Raw genomic sequence first — 24,991 nt, 5'->3', positions numbered from 1 at the left:
AAGCAAGCTGATATCTATCTGCCAAGAAATGGATAGGTCCCTTATGTAAGAGCCAGTCTGTCTGCTCATTAAAACAAATCAAATATTATCTACGATATTAAAGGGTAATTGTTATGTTAATAAGCTTCACTGAGAATGAAAGGGAGACAGACGTGATTTATACAGAATCTCTATGCCTGGGCTCTGTATTACATTGCAACATATACAAAAAATACCCAAAAAAGATAAAAGTATAAACAGATGTCATAGAAAAAAAACACTATATCAAATTGACTTCACTCTAATGGCAGTCTCATGCTATTTAATCGCAATGCAAGGGTGTACTTTTTGGTTCCTTTTGGTCCACCGTAACATAACGAAAACCTAAGAATCAAAGTAAATACATTCTTTATTCTAGATTATGTATGAATCCAAACATAACAAATTATTTTATTACTGCTTATATAAGTACCTTAACCTTTATACATATTAGCTGTGCATAATCACCTGCACAGAAAAACTCAGACGGGAAGAGGGAGGGCAAGCAGTGTGAGTCTACTCTGCATAACACAGGGTTAAATCAATCTGACACTGGAAAGAAAATGGATTTTTGTCTTACTGTATGTAGCACCCTCCTAGGTAGGTGCTAGGAAAAAGCATCTATTGCTCCTTCTGCTTATCAGGGGAGCCTGATCTATTCGGTTGCCTGTTGCATGTCTCCAGGTGTGATTCACTGGGTCTGAGGGAGTGTCCCCACTGTATCCAATGAGGAAGCTTGTTGGACAGTGGAGGAAACCCAGCCAGTGACACATTAGCTTTTATGGGAGTCCCAGTGGCAGGGCATTCTTGCAATGCATCCTGGGATTGCTGATAAAAGCGGAGGGGACATGTGACAGGGCGTCTTTGGCGGGAAGCAGCGTCCCAGAAGAAGGCAGACGGCTGGTCTCTCCTCCTGCTGTGTATGAGAAAGGTGGTCTTAAGCAGTCGGCCTAGTGAAGCAGAGCTGAGCTGCAGAGGATCCAGTGTAGCTTATGGTGGAGTTGCTGGCAGAGTCTCTTAGGAAAAACAGTGTCCGTGAGTACTCAGGGACTTGCCAAAGGGTCGGCCCAGGTAGGGGACCACTCCAGTGAAGTCAGGGGATCAAGGAGCTAGCTCACAGAGAGAGAATTATAGTAAAGGGGGTGCCATGTAGAACCCTGAAGAATAGGGATAAAGGGGGTGCCTAGTTGGGCCCTGAAGAGCGATTCACAGAGTAATACAAGTCTAGTAAAATTCTTCTTCACTGCTAGTGACAAGGTGAAGCAGCGGCCTTGCCACACTCAGTTATATCTAAACGTCCCGGGAAATTGTGCATAGTTTATTCAAGTTGGAGCATCCCACTCATCCCTTCTCCTATCTAGCCAAATAGCATGTCAAACTTAACCAATGTGAAAGTGGGCTGAATGTCAAAGCTTAAATGAACAAGCTAAAGTTAGAAGCCGATTGGCTACCATGCACAGCTGTACCAGATTTTGCACTCTCCAGTTTTAGTAAATCCACCACTTTATGTCGCTGGTCATTGGTGACATGCCCTTTTACATTGGTGGTCAGTGGTGACGTGCCCCCTTGAATAAGTGGTAAATGGGGATGTGACCCTTTATGTTGCTGTTCATAGGTAATGTGTCCCCTTACATTGGTGGTTTGTGGTGACGCGTCACTTCATGAGAGACCATGCGTCATGTGAGTAATGTGGTGGGGGTTTCAAGCCTGCATGATCTTGCTGCAGCAAACTAATTAAAACAAAAATTAAAGGTAAGCTAAATGGACATTTTACTTTAGTACAGTTGCAATGTTTCCTAGAAATCATCTCATTAACCACTTGCCAACCGTCACAAGTACATATACTGCGGCGGTCAGCCCCTCACAGGCAAAGTGACGTATCGGTACGTTACTAGCCTGTGAGGCTCTGGGGAGCGAGCGCGCACCGCCGGATGTGCGCTCCCGCTCGGTCACGGACTCCCCCGCGCGTGTGCCCGGCGGACCCGATGTCCGCCGGTCACTCGCGATCGTCCGTTAGAGTGGGAGAAAGGCAGGCGGCTAATGTAAACAAGCCGCCTGTCATTCTCCCCTGTGTAAGAATAGTGATCATATGGTTCTACTATGTAGGACCGTTGATCACTGTTCCTACACCTCAAGCCACAGCCAATCACAGTTAGAAACACGCCCCTAGGGACACACTAAACCCCTCCCTCTCCAAAAAAGTTAACCCCTTCACTGCCAGTTTCATTTTACAGTAACAGTGCATATGTATAGCACTGATTACTGTAGTAATGTCACTGGTTACCCCAAAAGTGTCAAAAATGTCAGTCAAGGGTCCGATCTGTCCACCGCAATGTCGCAGTCCCGCAAAAAAAATTGCAGATCGCCGCCATTACATGTTAAAAAAAAAACCAACAAAAATGACAAAAATCTTTCCCTTAGTTAGTAAGCGCAATAACTTTTGCGCAAACCAATCAAAATACGCTTATTGCGATTATTTTTACCAAAAATATGTAGCATAAAACAAATTGGCCTAAAATGTTAAAAAATTTTGATTTTTACATTTTTTTGGGGGGGAAAATATTGTTATTTTTGCAAAATTGTCGCTCTTTTTTTGTTTATAGTGCATGATCAAAAAATCGCACAGGTGATCAAATACCACCAAAAGAAAGCTCTGTTTGTGGGGAAAAAAAAGGACATCAAATTTGTTCAGGTACAGCGTCGCACGACCGCGCAATTGTCCGTTAAAGTCACGCAGTGCCGAATCGCAAAATACCCCCTGGTCAGGAAGGGGGTAAAATCTTCCGGGGCTTAAGTGGTTAAATGATTTCTTTATGGCATTTACATATTACAGGGCATTACGAAATAAAATACCCACACTTAGACGGTTTTTAAACTTCATTGCAACAGATGAAAAAAAAAGGAGAAATAATCAAGGGTGCAGAAATACAATAAACATACCGGCAACAACTAGGGCAATAATGAAAACTACAATTTCATTTAAACCTTTTACCTACACATGACCAGACACCTTTCCAGTGAATGCAGAACCCCCAACAGTCCATGTAAGCAGCGTCAGTCCTGCTACATTGTTCAGCAAGCACCGAGTTAAACAAATTCGTTCTCAAAGCTGATTTCCAGCTGATTGTGTCTGATATTTATAACCAAGCTCCTCTCTCTCCCTCTCGGAGAGGTTGTGGAGTGTGTGAATTGTGTGAGGTTCTTCGGCTGGAGGTGGGAGGGAGAGCAAGGGAAGGAGGGAGGTTCAGTCCTACAAGAGAGATGGTTGGGAGGAGGTATCTCTTCATTACTGGAGTGGGGCATTCAGATGGTAGTGGAGATTCAGGTGGTAGGAGAAGCAGATGGGCTCAGACAGATAATGACCAGCCTCTCAGACAGCCACTACAAACAAGAGCTGGGCTCCTCTGCATAAACCAAAGTTGAATTGGTAAGGACCATGAGAAGACAAATGCCTTTGGATATTAAAGTAAGTCCACCTCAAGACAGCCAGGTTCATTTTCACTGTCCATCTACGACGGGGAGCTAAGGATGGCCAATTTGTTGACTTTTATCCACGGTTACTATGCTCTCTACCTAGAGGTAAATTAGGCTGTGGTGCTGAAATGGCCAGCACCCAGCAAACTTGGCATCTCAATGACTCCTGGAAGGGCAATGGTGGAGGAACCGGCTTTCCAGGCAATTTTGCCTTCTCCTGGACTGTACTCTTGGCTGTACTCATGGGGATATTAATAGTTGCCACAGTGCTGGGCAACGCTTTGGTTATGTTGGCTTTCGTGGTAGACTCCAGCCTTAGGACTCAAAACAACTACTTCTTGCTGAATTTGGCCATCTCTGACTTTCTAGTAGGTAAAGTATCACTCTTTTTAATGTCTATCACATTTTGCTCATCGATATAAAGCCAACAGACTTTATCCATATCCTGTGCTTCAACAAATGCATATGATCTCCTGTCACTGAAATAATCAGACTACAGAACTAATTTAGCCAAAAGCCAATTAGGCTGGCAATACGTTATACAATTTTCATGTTAATTTTCCTTTAAATTCAACTACAGGCATACCCCACTTTTAAGTAAACAATGGGACCAGAGCATGTATGTAAAATGAAAATGTACTTAAAGTGAAGCAATACATTTTTTCATTTCTCAATGCATGTAAATACACTAGCTCCATAGGAAATCTTGGTCTGCTTGACATGGCACTGCTGACAAGTACACCAAGCTTGGGGAGCATGTTAAGGGGATCCAGGACTATGATATGGTAGATTACCTTGGCAAGCTGGCTGGTCACAAATAGGATATGTTGTAGTCCTGGGTCCCCTCTCGGTGCTCCCCAAGTTTGGTATCCCTGTCACTTATGTTTTGGGAGCAGTGCCAGGTCAAACTGACCAAGATTTCCCATAGACACCAAAGTTAAAAACCGGGAGTAGTGCCATGCCAAGCTGACCAGGCTGTGTCTGTACTCGCAAGTATACGTAAAGTGAGTGTACTTAAAACGGGGTAAGCCTGTATGTAGTACAAGGACCTGCCTGATTGCATACAAAATGAAAGTGTTTAGGGTTGACCTCATAATATATGGTTTTGATCAATCTAACAGAATACTGTATAATGTATGGTCAGCCTAACCAAGAGATATAATTTCAGGTTATGGAAAGAGATTGAAACACCTGGAGGAAACCCATATCCCAAAATTTTTTTCTTTAGGGACTTCATTTGTATATAATTAACATGAAAATCGAATCTAGATTTTACAAGATCAGATAGCATACTCATGACTTAAGGCCCATACACACGATAAGAAAATCTGAAGGGAAATTTTCGCCCGACGACCGATCTGCCGATTTTCGGATTGTTAGTATGGTGCTTTCGACAGCCGACTCCGACTTTCCGGCGGACAAAATCCTGATGTGCAGGCTATATAATTTTTGTCGCCCGTCAAAACAACGTCCGATTTTCGTCTCATTAGTACAGATTTAGACGTAAAAAAAATCTTAAGAGCAAGCCTAGGCATGCTCAGAGACGGAAGAACACATACAAAGCAATCCAACACATAACATCACTTCTGAAGTAGAATTCGTATGAAAATAAACTCTTCACATCAGACTAGCATGCCACAAAAAGCGGATGACAGATCGTTCGATAATCTGATCGTGTGTACGGGGCTTTAGGCTGGATTCATGTTCGATTGTTCGAACTAGATAAAAATGAAGTTTTATTTAAAACCACTTAAGCCCCGGAAGATTTTACCCCCTTCCTGACCAGGGTTTTTTTGCGATTTTTTACTGCGTGAATTTAACGGACAATTGCGCGGTCGTGCGACGCTGTACCTAAACTTATTTGACGTCCTTTTTTTCCCACAAACAGAGCTTTCTTTTGGTGGTATTTGATCACCTGTGCGACTTTTTGATCATGCGCTAGAAACAAAAAGAGAGCATAAATTTTGCAAAAATAACAATATTTTTCACATTTTTTTATATGATATTCCCCAAAAAAAATGTAAAAATCTAAATTTTTTAACATTTTCGGCCAATTTGTTTTCTGCTACATATGTTTGGTAAAAAAAATCGCAAAAAGCGTATTTTGATTGGTTTGCGCAAAAGTTATTGCGTTTACTAACTAAGGGAAAGATTTTTGTCATTTTTGGTGGTTTTTTTTTAACGAGTAATGGCGGCGATCTGCGATTTTTTTTTGCGGGACTGCGACATTGAGGCGGAAAGATCGGACCCTTGACTGACATTTTTGACACTTTTGGGGTTACCAGTGACATTACTGCAGTAATCAGTGCTATACATATGCACTGTTACTGTAAAAATGACACTGGCAGGGAAGGGGTTAACTGTATTGGAGAGGGAGGGGTTAAGTGTGTCCTAGGGGCGTGCTTCTAACTGTGATGGGACATGTGTAGTATTGTAAAAACAGAGATCAACGGTTCTACATAGTAGAACCGTCTGATCTCCATTTTTACACAGGGGAGAATGACAGGCGACTTGTTTACATTAGCCGCCTGCCTTTCTCCCTCTCTACCGACGATCGCCGACTCCTTAGTGAACGAGCCGCGGCTGGCGCGCGCCTCAGCGGGCGCGCGCTTGCCCGCTATTCTCTCACAAGCCGGTGACAGGCTAGTGACGTATATATACGTCACTTTGCCTGGCCGGGGCTGACCGCCGCAGTATATGTACTTGCGGTGGTCGGCAACCGGTTAAACACTCTGACCCATAGTATCCAATTAGAAATTAAATTTCTCTCATCTGAGTTTCTGTACAATGCACAAGATTCCTGTTCCTTGAACGGCCTGAATGACACCAACATATATAGCATTTAAGTGTAAAGAACTATTAAACTCGCTTTTAATATATAAAGTCAAGGGTTTTAGTAATGTGGATTTTAACCCACACCACAAAAGATGTATAGAGAGCTTTTTTAAGTGTGAAATAGAAAGTAGCATTAGGCATATCCCCCTGCTGCTGACTTCAATGGGCTGCATTTCACAGAAGAAAACCAAGCACAGCAGCCTCACAGCTGCTCGTCAATGCTACCCAAGCAGCCGGTCGGTATAGATACTGAGTGGGTAGTAACCTGCTGGTCAGCCGCCAGGGCGAGAATAAGAAATGATTTTAATATCAAGACTAGGACCTCACCTACTCACCCTAAAAAAAAAAAAATTTCAGTAAGAATCATTGAAGGTTACATAAACATCACTGTGAAAAAATTAAGATAGGCATGCCATAGTAGGAGATGATTACCCAATTCATACAAGATTGCAAGCTCTTTAGCCTAAGCTCTACTTAAACCAGTTTGAAGGACCACATCTCAGTGTTTTCTTTTTTTATTCTTTAGTCTGAACATTGATTTCTAATTGCCCTTTGCTTGAGATGAAGAGCATTTAGTAAATATAACACAATAAACAATTTCCTCCCCAATTTATTACTATTGATCCTTTACAGATACACAGCGTTCCTCACAGACCTATATATCTGTAGAAAGTATTATGGACTATACAGGGTATATTCAGAGCCGTCTCTTGCTTGTGAGGTATTTCCTACAAATCATTTCTGGCAGGGTTAATTATCAATGTCATTTTCAGTTCTGGCTGTACTTGTCAAGAAGATTTCTGAGCCCAGAAGGATCGTAATGAAATGTGTGATACAATTTAAGTGGGTTTTGCTTTACACGGGTCTCAGCATTAACATCAGCATTAAAGGTATACATAGTTACATAGTTACATAGTTAGTAAGGTTGAAAAAAGACATCAGTCCATCCAGTTCAACCTATACTAGGGCAATCTTTTTGAGGAGGAATACATAGACCAATCTGTCACACAGGACAACATGCATCGAGAAGTCTGCCCACCTTAGCTTGAGTCAAGTCTTATCAGGACCTGTTCTGATCTTTCCAAGCAAAGATACAATCAGGGGCAGACTGGCAGCTTTTGGCCCCGGGGGGGCAAGTACAAACCAGAGGCCCATGGTGCAGCGACTCGGCTCCCCTCCTACTCTCCCCCTTCCCGTCCTCCTCCTGACCCCCATTCCAAGCTGAAGCCATGCTCCAGATACTCTCTACTTACCGGCGGAATCCAGGTTCCCGACCTGGCCAGCAGGGGGAGGTTAGGGGGAGCTGGGACAGCTCGGTTGGGGCTGGCGGGGGGAAAAAAGTCTCCAGTGGGGCATGGAACCGGCCTCTGCTCAGACACAGTTTCCACCATCCATGCTGGTGGGGGGGGGGGGGGGGCTGCGTTCTGTCCTTGTCTTAAACCCTCACTCAATAGGTCAGTGGTGGGAAATTTTTAATTCTCTTCACCAGGAATCCTTTAGGCATGTCTGTGGCAGAAGCGGTGCAGCCTTTTTACGGGGCATCAGAGCGACCCAGGGGGCAATTGCCCCTCTGCCCCCTGACCCAGTCCTCCCCTGGATACAATACACAGTTTGGGTGGTGAACGCTTTGTTCTATTTTGATGATTGTTTGCAAATATTTTATAGCATGTTGCAAAAAAAAAAAGAAAAAAACCTTGCCAATGCTCTTTATACATTCTGCTATTTACCCATGATGGACCAACTTCTCAAAAGGGATTGCCTTGCATGCATTCATTGATCTGTGTATGGTCAACCCCTACACAGGAAAATGTTTTAGACTACCAGATTAACTTGTCCTACAAAAGTAAGCTTGTACCTTTAAAAAGGTCGTAAACTCCGTTAATTTTTTTTTTTTTTTACAAGCTGAAAGAGAAAGGCATAATGAGCTAGTATGCATCGCATACTAGCTCATTATGAAATACTTACCTTAGAACGAGCCCCCGCCGTACCATCCGCTCACCTCTATGACGGGCGAAATGTCCAGTCGCCCGTCTTCTGGGATCGTGGCATCCGGCCATCTGATTGGCCGGAGCCGCGGTGACGTCACTCCCGCGCACGCGCGCGGGAGCCGACAGTCGCGGCACGGGTCTCTGAAGAAACGGCACCAGCGGCCGTTCCTTCAGAGCGCATGCGCCAGTGACGTCACTGGTTGCATGTAAGGTAAATATTTCCTAAACTGTACATGTTTAGGAGATATTTACAGTACCTATAGGTAAGCCTTATCATAGGCTTACCTAGAGGTACAAGTGTCAGAGGAGGGTTTACTTCCTCTTTAATTGCTAAAGCAGTCACACCTGACTCGTGGCTTTGCTTTGGCACATGTACTTAGTTGAACACTAGGCATACAGATAAATAAATAGAGAAATATACCTGCCAAAAGATTTGCATTACAGCAAAAGTAAGCTTGTACCTTTAAAGAGGTTCACAGAGCATAGACCTGACTGTCAGGGGATGAGACCTAATGGTTCCCTACTGAAGTAAAATAGCACTTACAGGCAGTGCCATCTTAAGAGCATTAAAGGGCCCCGGGCAATGCAGTGCACTGGGGCCCCGCCTACACAATCACCCATGAGAATAAAAATGCAAATTATCGATAGGGCAATATTTATTGGTACAGCAGTGCCAGGCTAATGACAGCTTACAAGTTTGGGGGCTGGGTCCGGTGAACACACACGGACGGGAGTCAGACTAGACTGTCCTGTGTGTGCCTGTTCCCGTGGTGGCAGACAGGCATTCCTGCAGTTGTGGGCTCCCCCTCCACGGCCCAGGTGGCCTGACAGCAGCGCAGGGCCGACAGGCGCTTGCCATCTGCTAAGTTCGGCAGCGGGATGCACACGGGAATTAGGACTAATGCTTGGCTGGGGCTGGGTCGCTGGGCAGGTTGGGCCCCCCAGGCAAGTGGGGCCCCCGGGCAACTGCCCAGCATGCCCATTCGGTAAGATGGCCCTGCTTACAGGTGTTCTCTACCCACCACCACCCCACTCATTGACTGGACAGTGAAAAGAGAAGCAGCGGATTAATGGGCCCACCTCTCTGCCATTCTACTCTCTCCTCCTATCAACGGGTTTCTTGTTAGCACATGAGCAGTGCTTTTGACACACTGTGTGGTTTATTTACTAAAACTTGAGAGTGCAAAATGTGGTGCAGTTCTGCAAAGAAACCTGCTAGGTTTTATTGTCAAAGGTTAATTGAACAAGCTAAACTTAGAAGCTGGCTACCATGCACAGCTGCAAAGATTTGGAGTGCACTAGTTTTAGTAAATCTACCCATTTGCATCTTCTCCCTCTTCTAGTCTGAGCCCTGCTGTACCAAGATCACTGAAAAGCTCGCTGAAAAGCTGATATCAAATGGAAGTGGTTGTAAGCCCTCACTTACAGCCTCCTAAAGCACACATTTTACACAGCATTTCTGAGCTTTAGCAAGCAGGGAATGGGGATCTGGTGTGCACAGCATAGAGCTAGGAGCTAAGTGTAATCTGAGACCTTAGTGGAGGGAAAGGACACACCCCCCTCTACACAGTCTCATAGGGAAACTAGCACAGATGAGGCTGCCAATTGCCCTCTGTGTGCTGGAGGGGAGTGGGGCTGTCCCCTGGGAGTCTGTGCTGTCGTCGGAATCTGTCAGATAGCAGAGGGAGGGGAAAGAAGATAGGAACTATACTGGGTGCTTTCGATTGAGGCTAGCACACACTATACAGAGCAGAGTTTCTCAACCAGGGTTCCATGGAACTCCAGGATTCCTTCAGAGGTTGCTAGAGGTATGACTGCTGATTGGTTGTAGGACATTTAAATCCATTCTTTCTGATACATTGTCATATTGCTGCCACTGTGACAAAACTGTCCAAACAACCAATAGAGGCTGCCCTATGTGGCCATTAAATAACAGAGCCGAAATGGATACCAATGCTTTTTCACTCTTACGGGTGACGCTGCATGCTCTTTTAAGCTGGCCACACACTTTACAATGTGGTTTACAATCTATGAAGCTTAGGTCGAATGGTGCAAAAATAGAAATGAAGGAAAACTGGATTGCCAAAAGAGATCAGAAAGAGATGATCAGTGTAACAATCTTCTCAAATGAAATAAAAATTAGGTGCAACCAGTTTAACATTTACCTTTCCCAATATTTATGACTACTTTAGATCATAAGTGAATCCACCGATTCAGATTCCAGGAAAATTCTATCTAAACTGAAAGAGAAAATATATATTTTGTGATCAAATAATAGGTGTTGTTATTTTAATGTTACTCTAAAGTATTTTTAGCTGCAACTTTGGCCTTTAGAGATTCTAGGGAAGGTTTATTGTAAACTCTCATTCTCTGCTTAACAACGGTTAAGATATAAACCGCACAGGGAGTATATTGGTTTCAGTGAGTCAACCAAAATATAGACATGCATTGGGAGAAGGAACAGGGAAACCCTTGTATAGTACTGCAAAGCACAAAACAGAGCCAAAGTAAATATAACAAGCAAATACATCTGTCCCTTGCACACATACAATTACAAATTATACATAGAAAAAAAGATTTTAAAAATATTGGCTCAGAGATTACGATTTTAGTTAGATCAGGAGTTGGTTCCTTGTGTATGTATTTGAGAAAATAACATTGAAAAAAATGTTTTACCGTAACCCATGCCTGTTTATTTAGGCACATTTTGGTGGGACTGCCAAAGAATAAAAAGGTTTTGAATCTGGGTCTACCAAATGATCTACATGGTAACAGGCAGGTCTTTTCGCAAAGATCCCTGTGGGGCACTTTTATTCAAACAACCTAAAGAGTGCGCCAACATCCAAACCAGTCAAAAAAGGGTAATTGCCATTGCATGGGAAATTCCAGACTGTCCCCTTCATGGAGGTCTCACAAGTCATGATCTTAGAAAAAAAAAAGCAACCGTTAAACAAAACCATATGATGGTGAAATTCTGGAAGATATGGGAACGAGTCTTATTTACCACCCATTTTTTTCCCTGATATACTAACTTCAATAAATATTGAGGCCATGTAACCATTCGGATTTCCCCTCTTTTCCTGTCCTGTCCTTCTCCCCTAGCCCACTGCCCCCAAAGGAGGGAAAGAGAAAGAGAGGAAGGAAAAAAAACCCACATACACTTTTTCTTTCTCTTTCCTCTCTCCCTCAACCCTTCTTACTTATATCCTAACCGTTGAAACTACTAAGCAACTTATTCACTCTCTTGTTAACTCTCGCCTTGACTATTGTAACTCCCTCCTCATTGGCCTACTTCTTCGCAGGCTATCCCCACTTCAGTCTATCATGAATTCTGCTTCCAGACCCATCTATCTTACCAATCGTTCAGTGTCCGCCACCCCTCTCTGTCAATCCCTCCACTGGCTTCCCATGGCCCAACGCATAAAATTCAAAACATTGACAATAACATACAAAGCCATTTACAACTCTGCCAACAGCTACATCACCAATCTTGTCTCCAAATATCACCCAAACCGTCCTCCTTGTTCCTCCCAAGACTTCCTGATTTCTAGCTTCTCTGTCTACTCCTCCCATGCTAATCTCTAGGACTTCTCCAGAGCCTCTCTTGTGATGGACTGCCTGGCACCCAGCCTGGGTGCCTCTATCAAGATAGAGCTTCCTCTACTCTGGAGCCAGGAATTATAGCTGAGAACTGCACCCAAAGACTAGACGACACTTATTTATGTGCAAACTTGAACTGACTTTATTGTAAACTCACACAGAATATATACCACACAAAATCAGGTAAGAGCTTGATCACATTATCCTAAACATTGCAAACTATAACCAGTAATAGCAGTACATCTAATGAACAGGTAACCTAAACCTTAACAGTGATCTAATCAAACAGTAAACTAATTTACATAAACATATACCATCCCACAATAGTTTGGCAACCTGGTGAACTGGACACACTGAGTAGCAGATAGCCAGAAAGAAACAATGGGTGACACAGTTAACAATGGCAATTCACACCTAGGAGGCACACAATGGGGAAATTATACCATGATAGAAAGACACCTTAATAAACAGATTATAGTAGGGGACCCCAGCATCAGGTTGTTTTGACATCTATTCTGAATCTCTGAGTCTAGAAGGATGGTAAAGCAGTCATTGCTGGTTTGGGCACAAAGGCCCCAAATCTGTATCCAGGTCCTAGCTTCCCAGTCTGTGTGTTTCAGGGAGATAAAGCCCTGAATCCAAAGATAACCACTCCAAGAGTCCCCCAGGGCACACACCTTCTAAGAATAGAACCCCCTCAAAAGCCAGGGCTTATAGTCAGTAGGCGCGAGGCTACCCTGTAGTACCCTCCAAAAGCCCCTGCCCTGGTTGGGTTTGTCTCTCCTATCCTCTTGAACTCACTACCCCAATCTGTCTGGCTATTTTCTACTCTGTCTACTTTTAGGGGATTCCTGAAAACTCATTCCTCCTGGAAAGCCCATCCTGCCTTCAGCTAATAACCAAATCTTTTGTTTCTCCCATCAGTTCATCCCTCACAGGTATTACCTTTTGTTTCACCAGCCCCTCCCTATTAGATTATCAGAAACCTCTTGTATTGTTGCTGTATGTAGTGCAGCTCTTAAAATAAATGATTGAACATAAAAATAAGATATAAAACAAAGTGTGTAGCGCATTAAAAGCAATAATAGTCTGTAAACAAGTCTCATAAATATAGAAGCCCGAAAAAATTGTTCATAAACGTTGGATCCATGAATGAAGGTGCAACAATAGATCAATCATGAAACACCGCCACCACCAGAAAGATTAGACACTCAACCAGATGATGTTGCTACCATCACAGTAGCACAAGAGCCTTAAATGTAATGAGCCTGGATTAACTCTGGATGCCAACAGAAAGAATGAACCTCAGACGAACCACCACACCAGTATCCAACTAGAAGTAAAAAGCTCAAAAAGAGCCCAGAAGCGGAATCATCGTGTAGTATATTTATTAAGGCATAACATAAACAAAGAGTTAAAACAACCAACTTTCCATAAGACTCACATAGCACGCTGCTGGCGACCCAAAATCGCACAGCAGCAGGGAGGTCAAATGCCAAAAGAGAACCCTGACGTGTTTTGTCCTAATGGACGTGGTCACAGGGTCAATTGGCATCAACATCTAACCTAAATTTATGTACCTTGTTGTCCCCATCTGCAGGTGTATGGAATTCATCCAAATCGCTGCAACCGGAAGTAACCAGGCGGCCATCTTGTCTAAGAACCAAGAGGTGGTTAGACAGCCATATTTGCTTGGTCACAGGAAGTGGCTAATCCACTCTATTAGATGCAACCAAGAAACATAAAATCAGCCATATGTGAATAGGGAAAAACAGGTAGACACATTAAAACATGGCTAAATGAACATCCGCCTACATAAATAGGCAGCATATTATAATAAAAAAGGATAAAATAAATACCGGCTGGCACATAAGTAAAAAATATATATATTAACTCATTTAAAGAAAAAATGTATTTTAGAAAAAAAACCCGCAGAGTGGGCTGGTACACTAAAAAGTGGAAAGAACTTGTTGAATAAAACGAACCTGCAGTTCACATAAATGCATACATATGTCAATTAAAAATCAACAGTATATACAATATATCATAAATTGTAAAAAACTGCAAAAGGGTCATTGACATACATACATCAGTTAAACTGTGCAACAGTAGTGTTTTTTTTTTTTTAGGGAAACCACTACCTAAAAATAGCATAACAAGTAAAGAATATTACTTTGTATCAATTAAACAGTTAATATCCCAAACTGCGTTTAACCCACAGGGGGCATAAGAGTGTAATTCATAAATCCATTTTGTTTCAAGTTTAGATATTTCCCTAGTTTTGTTACATCTTCTCCAATGGGGTTCTAATATATCAATCCCAATAAAATAAATATCCTTGGGGTTTATGGGGTTTATTATGCACAGCTCTAAAATGAGCCGAGAGGCTATGATCCTTAAAGCCCCTTCTAATAAAAAGAGGGGGGAGAAAGGTTAATAAACACAAAGAAAAGGAGAACGTAGATTCTTCAGGTATTTTTAACCTCAGTAACGATCAGCTAACAAGAAACAAACTAATTACACTCAATAAAGGCCTTAAATACCCCCCACCAAAGCCGTCTGAATAGTTTTCAGACATTCATTGATGTCCAGCAATTTACAAGAAGAATCTCATTAAAAAAGTATTTTACACAGAATCCCATTAAGAGGAACAACACAGTGCCCTCTATCTATAAACAGACAGATTTGAGGAATGCCTCTTTTTTCTATTCCCCTGGGTGGCTCGAATCCACATATTGCGGTTTTTAAGGACATGGTAATTAGGGATCTGGAATGCATTGTAAGAACCTTTTAAGAAAATTAGGATAGGTCTATTTTCCAGGGGATGAAAAGTCTCTCCGAAAAGAGATTTAGTCATGAGGCCTATGGACAAGGAAGGAGAGATTGTATTTTTGGATAAGGCAGACTATTTGGCTGAAATGGATAGCATACTGAATGATATTAGTACCTATAAACTTTTGGATAGAAATCTGACTTTGTCCTATAAGAAGGCTTTAGTGGAGAAGGTAAAATGGGGTTTTCAATGTGGGATATTGAATAAAAAAGACAAAGAAAAAGAGTTTTTGGTCCCGAATGCATCTAGGATCCCTGTTATCTACAATCTGCCAAAAATACACAAAAATGCAATCAAACCCCCTGGTAGAGCTATTATTAGTGGCATTAATTCACTTGTGTCTAGAATAATAGAGTATATAGACACCTTTTTAAAGCCACTAGTAGAGAATACAACGTCAAATATTAAAGACACCGAGCAGGTAATCAATGACTTAAGCTTGGTCTCTATGCCTGCAGGTGCTTATTTAGTCACAGCTGGTGTGAAATCGTTATATACCAATATCTCACATGATGATGGCTTGCAAGCAGTAGAGTTTTTTCTTCAAACAGTTGAATATATTCCTATTATACAGAAACAATTTATTTTACATCTGTTAGACTTTGCTAGGACTCATAATTATTTTTGGTTTCACAGTAAAATTTTATTACAAATCAAAGGAGTAGCAATGGGTGCTAAGTTTGCCCCTAGCTTAGCAAATTTATTTATGGCTAGATGGGAGCATGATATGATTTATGGGAAACAATGGCCTGCGTTGATGTTCTATAAGAGGTATATCGATAATATACTTTTTATTTGGAACGGTGACTCTGGTTCCTTGAATAACTTTATTGCCTTTCTTAATAATAATTATGTTAATAATAAATTGACCCACACGTACAGTTCACAGGAGATTAACTTTCTGGATTTGACAATCCCTGTACATGAGGATAAACAAACTACTAGGTCATACATTAAGAACATGGACCGCAATAGTTACATTCCCCTAACCAGCTGTCATAACCCTGTGTGGTTGAAGAATATCCCCAAGGGACAGATAGTAAGAATGAGGAGGAATTGTACTACACTGAGCGATTTTCAAGCTCAAAGTCAGATAATAAAGGAACATTTTGTACAGAAAGGTTATAACGCTATAGAACTGGATAACATCATTAGAGAGGTAGAACTTTCCGATAGAACTTCTATATTATCTAATAAGAAAATGCATAGATTGTATATGTAACTGAACTTAAATAAATAAAGATAACAATTTGATAAGAAACAGGATACAAGTAAAAATAAAAATGTAGTATGCCTATTTATAACTAATTTCTCTACGCAGCATTCTGACATTAAACGGATTAATTAAACGTCATTGGGTTATACTCATTGGTGACACTGTTCTGAGTACCATCTTACCAGATAAACCATCAGTAGTCTTTAGGAGGGCACCCAACTTACGTGATAGTTTGGCTCCTAATATAGTAAATCTACCACCTAGATCCAAGTTTTTTTCACATATGAAAGGTTTTTTCCGTGTAATAGATGTGTTATCTGTGGGGTTAAGGGCAGTAGTTGTAAAAAGACACACCGTTTCTGTTCTAATAACACTAACAAATCTTACGATGTAGACTCTTTTATTTCATGCAACTCCATGCATGTGGTTTATCTCCTCCAATGTACATGTGGTTTACAGTACGTAGGGAGAACCATGAGCTCTTTGCGTGATCGGCTTAGAGAGCCCATCTATAACATTAGAAGGGGCTTTAAGTATCACAGCCTCTCGGCTCATTTTAGAGATGTGCATAATAAAAACCCCAAGGATATTTATTTTATTGGGATTGATATATTAGAACCCCATTGTAGAGTATGTAACAAAACTAGGGAAATATCTAAACTTGAAACAAAATGGATTTATGAATTACGCTCTTATGCCCCCAATGGGTTAAACGCAGACTGGGATATTAACTGTTTCATTGATACAAAGTAATAATCTTTACTTGTTATGCTATTTTTAGGTAGTGGTTTCCCTTTAAGACAACCACTATTGTTGCACAGTTTAACTGATGTATTTATGTCAATGACCCATTTGTAGTTTTTTACAATTTATGATATATTGTATGTACTGTCGTTTTTTAATTGATTTATGAATGCATTTATGTGAACTGTAGGTTCTTTTATTCAACAAGTTATTTCCACTGTTTAGTGTACCAGCCCACTCTGCAGGTTTTTTTCGAAAATACATTTTTCTTTAAATGGATTATTATAAATATTTTTTACTTATAGTATCTCATAAAAGTGAGTACACCCCTCACATTTTTGTAAATATTTGATTATATCTTTTAAATGTGACAACACTGAACAAATTACACTTTGTTACAATGTAAAGTAGTGAGTGTACAGTTTGTATAACAGTATAAATTAGCTGTCCCCTCAAAATAACTCAACACACAGCCATTAATGTCTAAACCACTGGCAACAAAAGTGAGTACACCCCTAAGTGAAAATGTCTAAATTGGGCCAAAAGTGTCAATATTTTGTGTGGCCACCATTATTTTCCAGCACTGTCTTAACCCTCTAAGCATGGGGTTCACCAGAGCTTCTCAGGTTGCCACTGGAGTTCTCTTCCACTCCTCCATGATGACATCATAGAGCTGGTGGATGTTAGAGACCTTGTGCTTCTCCACCTTCTGTTTGAGGATGCCCCACAGATGCTCAATAAGGTTTAGGTCTGGAAACATGCTTGGCCAGTCCATCACCTTTACCCTCAGCTTCTTTAGCTCGGCAGTAGTCATCTTGGAGATGTGTTTGGGGTCGTTGTCATGTTGGAATACTGCCCTTCGGCCCAGTCTCCGAAAGGAGGGGATCATGCTCTGCTTCAGTATGTCACAGTACATGTTGGCATTCATGGTTCCCTCAATTGACTGTAGCTCCCCAGTGCCGGAAGCACTCATGCAGCCCCAGACCATGACACTCCCACCACAATGCTTGACTGTAGGCAAGGCACACTTGTCTTTGTACTCCTCACCAGGTTGTCGCCACACACGCTTGACAATTAAGGCACCTGACTGTTGCACCTTCATTCAGGGATCCAACGTTTATAAACAATGTTTTTTTTACTTCTATATTTAGGAGACTTGTTTACAGACTTTTATTGCCTTTAATGCGCTACACACTTTGTCTTATATACGTTTTATGCTGGTTAGGTATACCACATGTGTGTTTAGCTGCAATTATTTAACACACAGCCCAGGATTTTTTATTATTTGTCTATAAAAATAAGATAACCCAATATAGCATAAAATCCAAAGTGGTAACACTACAGTGATCGTCCAAAAATCTTCTTTAGTTTAGGAAACATCAAAGAATATTCCATGAGACACCCAAATATCTTGTGATCCACCACCATGAAGTAGGGGCTGCATGCTTACCAGATTGCATGGACTGCCATATCGAATCACGCTTATATGGATGTGACACACTGGTCTTTGGAATTGAAACCTCCACTGGGAAAGGTTAGATGAATGGCATTTCACTAACAACTCTCCAGATGGCTCACACATATAAAGTTTGTAGTTGGTCACAACTTATCATCATCAACATTAGCCATAAAGGAAAGAATACATAGTAAATGCCACATAGCGTAAAACTGCAAGACAATTTATTATTAAAATCAAGAATAGCATTTATATGTTTAAAGAGGACAAACAATTGTCCCGGGAAAACCGAAGAAATAACTTCCTGAATGAAAAACTGTGATGATGTCATGAGCACAGGCTCCACCCCCTACCCTGTCAACTTTTAGGGAATCCCTGGAAACTCATCTCTTCAGGGAACCAGGGCCCTCCTAACCCTCTTGCATTGTATTGTATTGTTGCTATATTGTCTCCTTTCATAATGCAGGACTATTAGATTGTAAGCTCTTCTGAGCAGGGCCCTCTTAACCCTCTTCTAGTTTATTGTATTGTAACTGTATTGTCTCCCTTTTATATTGTGAAGCACTGCGTAAAGTGGTGGTGCTATATAAATCCTGTATAATAGTAATAATATTGTAAAGCGTTGCACAAACTTTTGGCGTAATATAAATCCTGCATAATAATAATAATCACTTTCTGGGTTGAAGAAGAATTGGCATGGCAAACCCCTATTTCTCCTTCTCCCTCCTCCTGTCATGCCTGCCTCCAAAGATGCCAAAAAATGCCAGATAAATGCCAGCAAAAAAAAATGCAAGGTGTAGAGAAGCCGCCACACTGCTGTATTAATAATTATAAGAAAAATGATATATTTTTTGGGTTCTGGACATGCTACAGAGCTGAAACTTCACAGGTACACCTTTTAGACCCCCCAGACACTAAATCCAAAAAAAGTCATGCCTGCCTCCAAAAATGCCCGATAAATGCCTGCAAGAAAAAATGCAAGGTGTAGAGAAGACGCCACACTGCTGTATTAATAATTATAAGAAAAATTATATTTTTTTGGGGGGTTCTGGACATGCTACAGAGCTGAAACTTCACAGGTACACTTTTTAGACCCCCCAGACACTAAATCCAAAAAAAGTCATGCCTGCCTCCAAAAATGCCCGATAAATGCCTGCAAGAAAAACGGGCAGGTGAAGAGAAGACATATTCATGTGCTACTAAAAATTATAAGAAAAATGCTCTTTTTTTCTTGTTCAGGACCATTTTTATGGAAAGTCGGATCACAAGTCGGATTACAAGTCGCTTCAATTAAGATAAGGAGGCGACTCCCATTGAAGTCTAGGACAAGTCGGATCACAAATCGCCTCAAAGTAGTACAGGACCCTTTTCTGAAGTTGGAGCAACTTCATTAGTGCCAATTAAGACGGCACTGATTGATTAACATTGCTTTTGTTATGTCAAGCGACTTGGGGCGACTTGAGGGCACACAAGTCGCCTCACAAGTCGCGCTAGTGTGAATGGGCTCTAATGCTTTGTACTTTTGATACTAAATACATGTTTGTTTGTTTTTAAACAAAATGTCTTTTGAAAAATCTATAAACATTTATTGAATAGAAAAGTAACCCAAACCAAAAAAGTACCCTTACAAAAAGCAGCTCGAGCTACAATACTGACATTCTTTCTGATACTGTCCCTTACAGTAATAGTTTTTTGCCATAAGATGCCCTTTTCTAGGTTGACTGACACCCATTGACATTTAACCTGGAAGACTGAGAAAAGACTATGAGAGCACAACATCATGGACCGACCACTTAGGTTGTGTCACCAGAGTGCCATTTGAGCACTGATGCAGAGAGTAGAGCTAATGTCCTCAGGCCATCACTGCTCTTTGCGTTGAGGACCTTCCACAGCCAGCAAAATATCCAAAAAGCAAGAGTACCATGTGCACTGGCCTGAAGACTTTTGAAAAAGGTAGGAAGGTGCATATAAAAAAAACCCCCTCAAATAACCAAACAATTACTGCCAGGGACCACCTGGAGTAAAGTGGAGGTAAAGAATTGGGTGGAGGGAATCCTGGAGCTCAGAGTTGGGCTTCAATTGTAGAAGCAAACTGCAATGTGTTTGGTAAGATTTTAATCTGTATTTCTTTTTCTTCTTGCAGGGGCTCTGTGCATCCCCCTCTATGTCCCCAACGTCCTCACTGGCAGATGGAGCTTCGGCAGAAGTGTCTGCAAACTGTGGCTTGTACTGGACTACTTACTGTGCACCTCCTCCGTTTTTAACATCGTCCTGATCAGCTACGACAGGTTCATCTCAGTAACCAAAGCAGTGAGTATATGAGGCCCCGGCACCGAAGCAGTTATTCCTGGCTGCTAGATGCTGCCAGCTCCTGATGATGCAAATATAAGCATTTTAATGCAAATGACACCGCTAGAACTGTGATATACAATGCGGCATGTATAGATAATGCGGCGTCTTAGATTAATGCGGAGATTCTGGTCTCAGATTACCTCCCGTATCCCCAGTGTATGGCTACAAGCTGGTTCATTAACCAAGGGGAATTGTAAAAATCATCCCGGAATTCTCAGCTGCAGCAGGTTATCTAACCAACCAATAAAATATAAAATGCTACTGTCCTGTATATATCTTGATCTTGTCATTTAATTTGGGAAAATAAAATGTAGTTCAAAGCTTGCGCAATTCATGAGAATGCAACTTTAGTTTAAGGATAGAACACAATTGGATTGACAACTATGCAGCTGAAATGACAACGCTCTTCACCCCTGCCTGCTCTTTGGGTCACTTATGATCATCAGTCATCACACATTAAATTCTCTCCTTCTGATAAGCCCACCTAAGTACCCCCTCCCCATCATCATGTTATACTCCTATACTGCTACTTACTTTAAGCTTCAAAGTGGGAGTTCAGCATAGAATTACTCTTGTGAACATTAAACAGCCATATAGCATGTGTACTATATTAAATGCATAGCACCATGTTTGACTTCTGTCACTCCATCTATCATACAACTCACAAGGGTGTATTTATGGAAAAAAAATGACATTGCTGTTCTCCATCGAAGCTGCTTCTAAATTTGTTCTGTGCCAATAGGGCAAAAACAAACGTTCTCAGGCTATATATTCCTTGCAGATTGAATGTGTGACTGAGAAAAATACAGTACTGCATAATGGGCACTAGATGGCGATGGCTACTTATAGAAAATAAATATGCTCCTCAGCCCCATCTAGTGTTCATCAGCATTTGATCTGCACAGAATATAGCCTGAAAGCATTTCATTTTACCCCATTTGTATAGAAGGAATTGCCAAGCAGTTGCAATGGACCAACAGCTATGCAAATTTTTTATAATTGCACCCCATGGTGTTGTTAAGCCCCCTTCATGCTATCCATGCCTTTGACAGCATCAGAGCACAGAGGCACATGTGTTTTATACAGGATGAACTTCCACTTCAAGCTGGATTCACTTCACTTGTGCTAAATGCCCCTGAGTTGATGTGTGTTTTTTAGCAGGTGCCGTTGATGTGCATATATATACAGTATATTAAGCAGGAGACAAAATACTGGGTTTTCAATGCCGTCTATAAATGTAGCATGTTTTATTTTCTCCAAATGCACATCAACAAAGCATGTTGGTATAAAAGGGGCATTGCAATTGCATTGCATTGGGTCTGGATTGAGCAACACTACCCATTGAGATGCAGAGGCCCCACTCATGCCCATAATGGGAAAAATAATACAAGCAATGAAAATGAACTGTGTAAGGAGGGTACAGTACAGGGGGAGGGTAAGTTGACACACTAAAAGGAGCAGGAGGGTACAGTACAGGGGAGCAGAAGGGTGCAGTACAGGGGGCAGGATGGTACAGTACAGGGGGAGCAGGAGGGTACAGTACAGGGGGGAGCAGGATGACACAGTACAGGGGGAGGGTAAGTGGACACACTACAGGGGGCAGGAGGGTATAGTACAGGGGGGAGGGTAAGTGGACACACTACAGGGGGCAGGAGGGTACAGTACAGGGGGGAGCAGGAAGGCACAGTACAGGGGGAGAGTAAATGGACACACTACAAGGGGTAGGAGGGTACTGTACAGGGGGAAGATAAGTGGACACACTACAGGGGGCAGGAGGGTACAGTACAGGGGGGAGCAGGAGGGCACAGTACAGGGGGAGGGTAAGTGGACACACTACAGGGGGCAGGAGGGTACAGTACAGGGGGAAGGTAAGTGGACACACTACAGGGGGCCAGAGGTTACAGTATAGGGGCAATAATGTATAATACAGATATGGTCTCCTCAAGCAGAGCTGGGCAGGGAAGCTGCTCTCACAGATCCTACCTATTTTGGCAGGCAGTCACTGGGCTACATCTACAACTGGAATTAAAAATTCCCCTCTACCTTCCCCACCAAAGTTTCTGCCTCTCTTCCTGTACTTTGCAGGGGTTAAGGAAGAACCTCGAGGTGGAGCATCTTATTACTGCTGATGCTTGTGTGAGTGGGATGTGTACTGCACCAATCACATGGGATAAATCGGAGAGGGGGGTCAGCTGGGATTGGGGGAGTACACACCCCGCCAACACAAGCAGCAGCAGTAATAAGATGCTCTGCCTTGGGGGTTCTTTCTTAGCCCCTGAAAAAACGGGGGCAGCATGGGGTAGGGGAGAAGGAGGGGAGGGAAAAGGGGGTAATGGGTAGGAGATAGGGAATGGGTAGCGGAGAACTGGACTGAAACTGGGGATAAAAAAAGAAGGAGGATTTGTGCTGGCATGAGGGAAAAAGGGGAGAGGCAATGATAAGTGAGGAATAGCCATGGTATAATTCAAGCAAATAGGCTGGCTGGCAGGGAAGGAGGGGGGGGGGGGAAAGAAAGAAAGAAAGATGGAGGGAGAGAAAGAAAGATGGAGGGAGAGAAAGAAAGATGGAGGGAGAGAAAGAATGATGGAGGAAGAGAAAAAGAAAGAAAGAGAGAGGGGTGGAGGAAGGAAGGACACCCTTACATCAGAGTACTTACTGGGAGGCAGGAGAGAGAAGGGAGGAAGATGGATCAGTCTTCAAACTTCCCACCCACGCATCCCCTTCTCTTAGGCACAACAATGCCGGGGAGTGTGGGAGGGGCAAACAAAGGAGAAGATGGTGGGAGGTGTAGAAGTAGAAGGGGGGGATGGGGGTGGAACTGTCAGCGCTGGTTCTGTCGAGCGGCTCTATCTGGCTGTGGTCCAGATCTGTCAGCTCTTCGATCTTGATTGCAGCCCTTTTATCTCTCTATGTAGATCTCTCCCTGGAGCGGTTGAGCTGATGACGTGGGGGAGGGGGGGTGCCTGCTGCCAGCCTCAGAGGTGGCTCTTTAACTAGGCAGCCGAAGGGCGCCTGTGAGCGCGAGGCCTTAGGCGACTGACCAACTGCTCAATTTGCCTCTGACTAGGTGTGAATAGTCCCTTAGGCCGGTATCACACAGGCTTCAGATTATATAAGAACAGTGTGAACAGCAAGCTACCACTTTAAACAAGTTGCTAGCAGGCACTGTTCGCCCTCTCTGGCTACCTTCAGACATACCTTTTGGTACTGTCCAGTGGTCCAGGACTTTTGGCCAGAAATTTTACGTTGTATTACCAGGGTTACCTCACTGATTTTGCCCATGACTTTGTCAGTATGTCGAGGCCTGGCAGCTACTAGGGCTCAACGTACCCTGCTCAGTCTTTTATTATTCTATGTGTGAAAGGCACTGGTTCTCTACTAGAAAATGCCATGGACGCCCTCCTTAGCCATTGGAAATGGCTGGTGAACAAAATGATCCCATTTTATAAAGCTAGTTACAGGGGCAGGGGGTGTCCCCAAAAGTTAGATATAGTCTGGGATGGGGAACCTACGGCCCGTGGGCCCAATGCAGTCCGCATAATCATTTAGTCTGGCCCCCTGTGCCGCTGAGTCTGTTCCTTACTCAGCTGATCTGTCAGAACGGAGCCGATGTTTCCTGTATAGTTCCAGCCCCATCCTGACAGTCTGAGTGAGTCACAGGCAGAGTGATATCAAATGCACTCCGTCTGTGAGGAGACTGACCAATACAGGAAGCATTGCCTCTATATTCGTCCAGTGCGTCGCCGCTCCTGAGTCTCTAGCCAGCATTTCCTGCCAGCAGTACCCACAGCAGTACCAGCCAGCACTACCAGCCCGAGCCAGCAATACCAACAGCAGTACCAGCCTGAGCCAGCAGTACCCACAGCATTACCAGCCAGCAGTACCAGCCTGAGCCAGCAGTACCAGCAAGCAGTACCAGCCAGCAGTACCCACTGTACTACCAGCCTGAGCCAGCAATACCAGCCAGCAATACCCACAGCAGTAACAGCCAGCAGTACCAACCATGAGCCAGCAGTACCAGCCAGAAGTACCCACAGGCACAGTACCAAGCCAGCAGTACCAGCCTGAGCCTGCAGTACCAGCAAGCAGTACCAGCCTGAGCCAGCAGTACCAGCCAACAGTACCCACAGCAGTACCAGCCAGCAGTACCCACAACACAGTTCCAGTCAGCAGCATGCACAGCAGTACCAGCCAGAGCCAGCAGTACCAGCCAACAGTACCCACAGCACAGTACCAGCCAGCAGTACCCACAGCAGGACAAGCCAGCAGTACCAGCCTGAGCCAGCAGTACCTACAGCAGTGCCCGCCAGCAGTACCCACAACATTACCAGCCAGCAGTACCCACAGCAGTACCAGCCAGCAGTAACAGCCTGAGTCAGCAGTACCAGACAGCAGTACCAGCCAGCAGTACCCACAGCACAGTACTAGCCAGCAGTACCAGCCTGAGCCAGCAGTACCCACAGCAGTAACAGCCA

At 42.9% G+C, this 24,991-nt stretch overlaps 2 protein-coding genes across 2 annotated transcripts in view; both read left to right on the top strand.

The window, feature by feature from the left end:
- The window catches only part of LENG1 (leukocyte receptor cluster member 1), a gene marked incomplete at its 3' end in the record, with an annotated part of 178,469 nt that overhangs the window by 69,567 nt on the left and 83,911 nt on the right, over window positions 1-24,991 (top strand). The gene's annotated exons all lie outside the window — the stretch shown is intronic.
- Window positions 3,283-24,991, top strand: part of HRH3 (histamine receptor H3) — a 38,184-nt gene continuing 16,475 nt past the window's right edge. The window contains exons 1-2 of the mRNA XM_082272408.1: window positions 3,283-3,864; window positions 20,308-20,474. Coding sequence (XP_082128534.1) covers window positions 3,621-3,864; window positions 20,308-20,474 — 411 coding nt within the window. The 5' untranslated portion in view covers window positions 3,283-3,620. The remainder of the gene's footprint in view (window positions 3,865-20,307; window positions 20,475-24,991) is intronic.

This window comes from Pelophylax lessonae (assembly GCF_965119305.1).
Source record: "Pelophylax lessonae genome assembly, chromosome: 11".
Classification (NCBI taxonomy): domain Eukaryota; kingdom Metazoa; phylum Chordata; class Amphibia; order Anura; family Ranidae; genus Pelophylax; species Pelophylax lessonae.
The sequence above is the reverse complement of the archived record's forward strand: the minus strand, read 5'-3'. Positions and strand labels throughout refer to the sequence as shown.